At 35.4% G+C, this 9,990-nt stretch overlaps 1 protein-coding gene across 1 annotated transcript; it reads right to left on the reverse strand.

Annotated features, from left to right (window-relative positions):
- Window positions 1-7,536: 7,536 nt before the first annotated feature.
- Window positions 7,537-9,395, reverse strand: LOC128857881 (peroxiredoxin 1). The gene is made up of 2 exons (XM_054093689.1): window positions 9,223-9,395; window positions 7,537-8,586 (listed from the first exon to the last, which is right to left on the reverse strand). Exon 2 carries the CDS (start codon window positions 8,584-8,586, stop codon window positions 8,002-8,004), a length of 585 nt encoding a protein of 194 aa, XP_053949664.1. The 5' UTR covers window positions 9,223-9,395; the 3' UTR covers window positions 7,537-8,001.
- Window positions 9,396-9,990: the final 595 nt, after the last annotated feature.

Below are 9,990 nucleotides of genomic sequence, written 5' to 3' on the forward strand. Positions count from 1 at the left end.
ACATGAAATTAAAAACAATTACGAAAGTTCGGGCGATCTGATTGAACGCCCCTGTACAAAATAGCATACAAAAGAATTGAAACGCCTAAAACTATGCTATGTTCAATTATATGTTGCTTATTTGGGCATAAACCAAATATCATTAATCGGAGGCTTATTATTAAAAAAAAAAAGTCTTTTGGGAAACAGTCGCTTTTTTGTTTGCTTTAACTTTATAGCCTCCGTTCTAGTCAATGAATGTGTTATCCCTGCAGGCAAAACGACTAGCTTTGAATTCCTTTATAACCATTTTGCTTTGCAGATGAAATAGTTTGTTTTCTATTCTTTTTCAATGCTAGATATTTTTATCATGGGTATGTGGGATACGGTACACTAGACAGGATCTCGTTTACAGGGGCGGCAGCCCTTGGTCGGGAAAAACCCGAGTCATTCCGGTAACGTAGAACCGGCTGCCATGGGAATGTCCTACGAAATGCCAATTGTTAGCCTATGCATCGGTAACACTACATTTACTGAACAAGCCAGCCTCTGAATCAATTAATGAATTAGGTCCGAATGGACAAAAACATAAAAAAAAGAAAAAAAGGAGACGATTGATTACATCAAAATTTTTACTTGTCCAAAAAATTACCATTTTGCTACTAGTACAATCGCAGTTACTCCCGACCTAGTATGACTTTTTCCTCAAATACCAGTTATGAATTTCAATTAATTTGGCTTTTCGCTGCCCGTATATTTTATGAGAATATAAATTTTTAATAAATTCTACTTACTACTAGGCAAATTGCAAAAAGGGGAAGTTATCAAAACATGCATAAATATGAAGAATCTGCGAATAAGTTCTTTAAATTGTTTAAAGAACCAGTTGTCCTACAATATTTATAAGCAGCATTTGAAAAAGTGCAATTGCTTAAACAATTTTCTTCACAATAATTACGTTCGAAGTATCGTAGAGAGTATTAAGCCTAGTCCTAAAACTTTTTTGCACTACATTAAATCTCAGAAATTCTTGTTGTTGTTGTAGCAGTAACTTTGCCCTGTCAGTGTGGTGTAATCACCAGCCGTCTTCGTCTAGCACATCTAATGGCTAGCTCATTCGCATGGCAGCCGGTTCTACGTTACCGGAATGACTCGGATTTTTACCGACCAAGGGCTGCTGCCCCAGTAAACTAGCCCTGTCTAGTGTACCGTATCCCATGAATACGATCTTGACATTCACTGCCTATTTTTGGACTGAAAAAAACTTTTAATAGCATCGAAGAAACAGAGTGCCTTCAATACTTTGTCAGCAAGGAGTGCCGAAGCAGCGCGTGTCTTTGGTATCAATGACCCTGGCAGGAACAACATCCAAGGCGGTGATACAAGATAAAATTTCAGACTCATTTGATGTTGTCACAAGTGTGAAACAAGGAGATACACTCTTTATCGTTATATTTAACCTAGTTTTAAATTTTATAATCAGCGATATCGACCCTGGAGCTACCATTTTCACGAAAAGCGTCCAGATCTACGGCTATGCTGACGACCTTGTTATCGTTGTTAGAAACCAACGCGCTCTTGCTGATTGTACGCTGGAGCTGATAACTTAAGCAAAGCAAGGCGGCCTTGAAGATAAGATAGGCGCCACACGCTATGGCAAACTTGAAGTCAGCCCATATATTTTTCACAAAGTGAAGAGTTTTAAATACCTGGGTATAAACTTTAGCAGCGCTGCGCTTGCTCTCCTAAAACTTCTCAAAAATAACTTCCTATCGATGTAGTCTAAGCTACAAATCCACAGGACACTAATAAGACGAGTAGCAACACATGGCTGCGAAGTGTGGGGACTGACATCTAACATAAAGAACTACCTTTTCCGCTGGGGGCGTAAAATCTTAAGAAGGATTTTTGGACCAGTAAGGGAAGCTAATACATCTGACAGCATCATATGCAATGATGAGATCGAACAGCTGATATCATATCAAATCATTGTGCGTTTCGCTAGAGCTCAGCGGCTGCGATGGTTTGGACACCTACTCAGGATCGGCGGCAGCAGAATTACGAAAAAGACGTTCATCTCTATTATGGCAGTAAAAAGTTAAGAAGACCGCCAAGAAGATGGGCAGACGATGTTGATGCGGAGTTACGCCTTATAAATGCTAGGAGAAGGGATTGTGAAGGAAGCACTGGCGCACCGGAGTTGTAATTGCTATGATGATGATGAAGTCTATCAGATGATGATGTCGAAAATGCTTAAGCTTAAAATCATCCTTAAAGACTGATATCGATGGGGTTTCTGTAGCTTTCTAAAGAAATGTCCTGCAGTTGTTTCTCCTCTAAAAATAAATAATCTGCAGGGATTTCTGGAAATTGATGACTGGAAATTAACAAGTACATATATCCCCATTTTTTAAAAGCGGCAATAAGAATGAAGTAAGTAATCATCACCCAATTTCCAACCCTCGACAATTTCTAAACTTTTTTAAACCATTGTTAAAAAAATATGTCCGTTGCCACAAAAATCTAATTTCGTGCAATCACTCGACCGTCAACAGGATCTAATATCGTAGTTTTTATTGAATTTCACATTTGAGGCTTTTCAACAGGCATCATGTCAGAGTCAGAGGTCAGAGTTTCTTATAACGGCTTATCATATATGTATGTAAATTATTTTCGCTTCGATTTCCTGCAGTGTGTAAAATCGCATTTATGCAGAAGCCATTGTGTGTTCACAATTGATGGTATATCCTCTGAAACATTCAGTGCCTGTTCTGGAGTGCCTCAGGGAAGTGTCTCTTTGTGTTAATAATGTTGTTAATATCTCAAAAACATTAGCAATCGTTTCTCATTCGCTAATTTTTTTGTTATATTCAGACGACTTGAAAACATTTCCAGTTACAAATAATACTCACCAATACCAATACTTTTCTTTGACAATCAAACGTACAAAATATTGTTGTTGGTCTAGTGCCACCACCTTTAATGAATCTGCCTTGCATGCCACTTTTTCCGAAATCCTACTGTTTTTCATACTTTTTATAGCGCGTCTAATATATAATAGTATAGAATATGTACTAACCTCATTAAAGTTTTCTGATCCCATTCCATCTTACACACCCCGTTTGCTATTGATTAACTTGAAGCCTTTAGAAAGTGGAAGATCGATTCTTGCTCTCTCGTTTGTTTTCAATGTTCTTAAGGGTGACATTAGGCCTGTTTATGTAAAAATTATCCAGTGACTTAATTTCCGAGAATGAACTCTCAAAGAGAAAAATATCAAAAAAAGTACATGAACGCAAAACTAGTAACAATTTGCAAGTTTTACGAACAGCTGATTAAATTGCAGACGGGAAAAATCACAAAATTAAAAATTGTTTCACTTGACTTACTTCGTATTAAATAAAAAAATAAATAAAGGAACTAAAATCCAAAATAACGAGCTTCGAATTCACATGATTTCATTTTGTCGTCAATGATTTGTTCGCTGTCAGATAAAGAACATTCCATTAGCAATTGCAATTCGCAAATTTTAATTCGTGCTTATTTTTAATTTGCGATCAACTGTTTTTTTCACTTGCAAATTCTTACAAGTAAAAATTTATGAAGTACAAATTAGTTACTTCCTCTCAAAGAAATGTCATTTTGCTCTCTCCCCTACTTCAAATAAGGAATTTTTTGTACTACCTACTATTGAACTGCAGCTTTTAGTTTCGTTAGGCGTAAGTTTGTAATTTAGTTATGTATATAATTTCATTATTCTTCAGTTTTTGTAGTCAGTTCGAAATCATATTTACTTGACTTCTTGAAAAAAACAATAAATAAATAAATTTACATGCATGTGCTAACATTTCAATACCGCATATTTTTATTGTGACACATGCTTATCAGCAAAACTAGCGTTTTACTTCGATATTAGTTGGCTAGTGATAAGGGGAAGTTGATAGAAAATCAATACAACTGCGTAAAACGATGAAAGAATAAATACAAAATAGCAGTGCAATAGCATTGCAAACCAGCACTCGTATTGCTTGTGATATTCAATTAAGAATTAATTTATAGAATTATATATTATATTATACATATATCCATCCGCTACACCTAATGCAAAGATGAACAATCATCATTGATGAGCTTATGCAACACGTGTGTTTCGATTTGATAACAGTTTATTGGTTTTTGTACTCGGCAACTTTCAAGTGTCTAAGTAGAGTTGAAATCATTCTAACAATATAATACACTTTCATTAATGGCCTATTTCCTTTTAACCAAATGGGCTAATTTCTACTATCGGGATTATCAAATATTTTTGATATAACTCTACGTGTAGAACGTGACAAATTCGTATTTATTACTAGTGATAATTATTTTACTGTTAACAGGCACTAACAACAAAGGTTATCATATACCCATAATATTTCTTGGTATTTCTATGAAATAATATATTTTTCATCGTTACCACCCTCTCTCTCTCTCTCTCGCAGATCCCACTGCTTTGCATAGTTTCAAGAATGATAGAAAGAAGATTGCGCCCATCAGAGCGTACGTGACGTCACGTTTGCAGAGTTGTGCAGTATTGCCAACCATTTGCTCTTCGCAATAAATTTAGTGCTTTTTTATACCGAAAATGCGACTATTTTTAAGTTTGGTGTTTGTTTCTTTTTGTTTTTAATTTAAGGCTACCGAGACTTAAGTTGAAAAAAAACTGTATTATTATACAAAAGAAGTTTAAAAAAGGCCACTCTGAGAAGATTTTAGTGCTAATGAAAAGTGTTTTACTCTTATAAAATTTGATAATTTGAAAGTGCAAATTTAATTTTTGGCTCCATTTAAGGCTATGCAAAAATATTAAATGCCCCTCTCTCAACTCTTCTTAAGATTGAAAACCTTTTTACACATTTTAAAAAGCCTTTGAATTTATTGAATGCGAATTGAAACCATAGAGGTGTAATCGTTTCTTCCGGTCATCAATCCTTAGTGAGACATAGAGCATCAAGAGGTGTATTCATAGTAAAAATAACCAACAAAATACCAGAAAATACTAAAGAAACCATACTGACATTTTTACAAAAAGAGTACCTTATCTAGTTACATAACTTCAAATATAGCAAAAAAGTCGTTTCCTTAACAAAAGAATTTCGCTTAACAAAAAAAACTCATGAATTAAATTGTACATAAGCATAACACATTTATTTAAAAAAAAACGCACATTCTACAGACAATTTGTCACGCATACAAAGTTCTTACTTAACACAATAAAAATTTCGTGATTTATTTTCTTTAAATGGGCATTTAGTGCGTTTTTATATCCAAAGCTAGGCAACTCTGCAGTAGCGAGAGAGAGATTTGACTGCCGAAAGCAGAAGAACACCAACAACACCGGCAATCGCGGGCAATGCCACCAGATGTTAAAAAAAAGTAAAGCTAAATAAAACTGAGTGAATTATTTAAATAATTATTAAAAAATGTATATTTTACAAAATTATAAACATGACATTTTAATTAGAACAGCTAGAAAAATGTCATGAAGAAAGAACTAAAACTCCGAGACAAAAAATAATAAAAATAACAAAAAAAATGCTAAATCAAGTTACGAAAATGGTAATCTGGCCATACTGGAGCTAAAATCACGTAACTAGTTGTCAAATTCGCTGAGCGCAAAGTAACGGGACCACGATGGGCGCCATCTCATTATTCTTTGCATCATGGCATAGTTTTACCTTGTTTGCTTTTTATTTAAAACTATTTTCTTTACTTTTATACATATTAGTGGTGTAATTACATTTGGGAATATGAGTGATCATTAAGGGAAGTTAAAATTTAATTAATTTTGCTTTAAAGCTGAATCATTGTATTGCAAATCTTTTTGTTATTCTTGCATCAGAACTTTGTAATGAAATTTGAAACATTTAAACAGTAATTTCATGATCGTACAATACTATTACGTGTGCGTAATGAAGCACACACGCGCAGATGAAAGCAATTGAAACGTCATTTATTGGATTTTGTCTTCTAAAAACACCTTTCACGATTTTATTTCTTAAAACCTTGTCAAATAAAAGTCAATTTATACATACATATACATGCGAATAATCAAATACATACACACATAAAATATGAACTGAATTTTTCATACACGACTGCTTGCGTGACATACACTTTAATTTATTTGCAGAGCTTTAGCGTAAATGTTTGCTTTGAATCCAGCCCCTTGCAATACCACAGCACCAATATGTTGGTCAGCAGTGCAATACTGGTTTTTTGAACTTCACATTGAAAATGAAATTAAAGCAAATCAGGAAATTCTTATACGGCAAACCACGCAAAAGTAGAGTGAAAAACAAATAAAAAGTATAAATGTGCAAACGATGAAAATCGAGCATGGAGGATGTATTTGTATGTACATACATATGTATATGACATTTGAATCGCTCATGCAGTGCACCAACAGCTTCCCTGCGAACATATTCTGCAAGCATTCTAGGTCATATACAGGAATTTTAAGGAAGAAATCGTACTAGTTCGAGAGTGACTATAATTGTACCAGTTGCAGTATGACAAAGTAGAGGTGTACGCAACACAAATATGGTATTCTTCTATTATGAAATACTACAGTAACTGGTGTAATGTTGGTACAGAGGCCGGCAACTGACATTTCGTATTGGAAAAGGATGGAAGACGAACCACTTTAGTTGTGAAGCAAAGTGTACTATAAACTTTCCACTACAGTCGGTTCTACTTAACCGGAACGACCCGGATTTGTATCCGGCCAAGGACTGTCCCTTCAGCAGCATTCCTCGTATATGCACGGGGAATGTTCATGCTGCTACAACAACAACTAGTAGATTTTTCTGCAGAGTGACCCTTTACTGGGAAAGATGTCTCGACATTCATCATATTGTCTGTTTGGGTGGCGAAATTTTATCAGTCACAAATAATCTTATCACGTCGCCATTTGTAGTCAGCCTTCGCATATTTTAATATTAAAAGTAGTGAGTAAAGTGGCGCATATAATTATCGTTACTGTTGTAATTAATGAATGCTACGGAAATAATAGTCGATAGCCAGATACAAATTCGTGTCTACTGAGCAGATGAAATTGTTTTAAGGTGGAAAACTTGAGTTCACTTTTCCCCTTTGGCTGCCCGGATTTCATGTTTACCTATCACTTTAAGGTTTTATGTTTTTCTGAACGAATTTCGGATACGTCACGGCAGCTAATTTATTATACGCCAGAAATGATAGAATAGAAATAAATAAAAGTATTCTCTACATCGTGATTATAATCTAAAATAACTAATGACCTTTAAACTCCATTCGTTTTATTAGCGAGCACGTTTTCTCTGTCAGGTATGCCGGTTATGGGCGATAAGTTCAGGTACATACAGACAATAGAAATGTTTAGTTACCGGTAACTACAATGTAAGTTTTTGCGTACAAAGGTTTAACTTCACTTTTTATATTGACTAAGATTTTGAACCTTTCTAACCACTTGGAGTAGATTTAGAACCTTAACTGTTTCGACCTTTTAGTGACCAATAATAAATGTATGCCAAACACTTTTTATTTGTAAAACTTTTTTTTTATTTTGTTGCGGAATTGTATTTGTTGGAAAATAACTTAGAGCACAGCACTTACAATCATTCTTCCATTAATTTCTATAGTATTTGCTCTACAGCTATATTAGTTGAATTTCAAATGAATATTACTTCAGCGTTAATTATCCGAGTAAATAACAAAAACGTACAATACAAATCTACAACTTGTAGAACTACGAGCTAATAAAAAAAGGGTGCCTCATATAACACTTTTTAAGTGCTTTTGTTGTTTGTTTAATGCCGATCTTACGCGACTTGCGATATTAATTCGAATCAAATTATTTTGAATGATTTTCTTATGCGAATAACTTCCAGCGCTGTTACTAATACAACCAGTAGTTGAATTACTTCTGTCCTTGATTTTGATATTAAATTTGTGTTTTTTGAGCAAATCCGCTTTACTGTTGTCATTACCAATTAGATGCACTTAAGAGGCAAGCGCAAAGTACTCTTTAGACTTCTTAGGATCAGCAACCATGGTCTTAGCACCGGGCTTCCAGTTAGCTGGGCATACTTCACCGTGTTCGTCGGTAAATTGGAAGGCCTGCACCAAACGCAAAGTTTCATCTACACTGCGACCAACTGGCAAATCGTTGATGGTGACTTGGCGCAAATTCTGGCTTTTGTCAATGACAAATAGACCACGGAATGGAATGCCGGTATCTTCGTCCAACACACCGTAGTCACGTGCAATTTTCATCGATTTGTCAGCCAATAGCGGAATCGACAAATCGCCAAGACCGCCCTGCTTGCGGGGTGTGTTTATCCAAGCTAAATGAGTAAAATGACTGTCTGTAGAGCAAGCTACAACTTCACAGCCAATATTGCGGAACTCAGCAACACGATCCGAGAAGGCAATAATTTCGGTGGGGCAGACAAAGGTAAAGTCCAATGGGTAAAAGAAGAGCACCAAGTACTTGCCTTTGTAGTCACTCAGGTCGATATCTTTGAAAGCGCCATTAATAACGGCGGTTCCCTTGAAATGGGGAGCGGGCTTTTGAATTTTAGGCATCTGTAAATAAGAGACAAAAATATAGTTAAAATCCCGTTAGAAATCAGTAGCGGTTTCCACTAGTAAATTTATTTCACAATGCATATAATTGTTACTGTATGCAGATATATACATATATAAAGAAAATATAATAAATCTTTAAATTTCATAATTTCATAAATATCTGTACCCAAACTGGTTTTATGCTCAGTTTGCCTATGCAATATGCGGTGAATCAGCAATTAAGGGAAGCAACGAGTAAGTAGGTACCTACACGGCATAAATTCGCACGAACTAGCAGTCTTAACATCAAAAAAAACAATTAGAAAGACCGACTGAGCGAACTGATAGTTGTAGTTGTTTGATGCCCGCTCGCTTGCGGTACGTTAAACTGGTGGGCACCGGGAAGCGGTAAACGAACCCGGCAGCTGCCGAGTAACAGGCAAAAGCAAACGCCAAGCACCTATGAAGAATGTGCAAGTAACGGCGTTCCAAATCTTTCTAGAACTTAGTAATCAAGTCATGACCTAGAGATACTGATTTAACTTTTAGATATTTATATAATTGCTCTTCCGAGTTGAGTTGTGCATAAACGCAAACTCTCTATTTTTCCCGGTATATCTGCATACTTAAATACCCATACGATATTTTACGTACCTTGAAATATTTAGAATTCCCAAACTTAGGTTATTTCGCACTGGTAATTAAGTAGTTTGATCGAACAGGAAAAACGCACTTAAGTGAGACGGAAGGCGAGTAAATTTACACCACACCGAACAACACGACAACACGTCTATTCAATTCGAATATTTGCAAAAGAATGGAAAGCTCGCTTATGGACGGCTTAATCAAGGCGAATTTATTCAGACAGATATCAAGGCAAAGCGAATTCATACAAGGTGGTGGCAATAGAACAATTACATGGGTACAGAAGCTAAAGGTGGTTCTTCCGAAAGCCACTACTTTATTTTTCTCGATTTTGACATCATGAACGATAATAATACAAAACAAACAAAAACAAGAGCAATTTCTATTTGTAAACAATCAGTGAATAGCTTGTTAATAGTGAAAATTTGCCTCTTTTAAATTAAACAAAGTAATGAAAACGAGTGAAAGCACGAATTATAGAAATACTTCCAAGTGAACGTGTGTGTATGTGCAAAAGTTATCTTGAGATTGATAGTTTCTATTGCTTTCACTTACTCTTCCTCCTTACAAACAAGTAATTTCTTTTCCTTCCCTTCGGTCGCGATAATCGTGAAAAATAAAGTAGCGATTTGTGGGAGACCCCATTTTCTGTATTCTGTACAGCATTGTCAAATTCCTCCTGAAGAAAGAAGTGGACATCAATATACAAATATTTTCACTTTGGAAATCAGTTACCAATCATCTGGTGAAACAACACCTGCTTGTGTAGATTTGCCT

The sequence above is a fragment of the Anastrepha ludens genome, chromosome 3, assembly GCF_028408465.1.
Source record: "Anastrepha ludens isolate Willacy chromosome 3, idAnaLude1.1, whole genome shotgun sequence".
NCBI lineage: Eukaryota > Metazoa > Arthropoda > Insecta > Diptera > Tephritidae > Anastrepha > Anastrepha ludens.

Excerpts from the sequence above, each read along its gene's own strand:
- LOC128857881 (XM_054093689.1), bottom strand. The coding sequence starts at position 8,586 with ATGCCTAAAATTCAAAAGCCCGCTCCCCATTTCAAGGGAACCGCCGTT.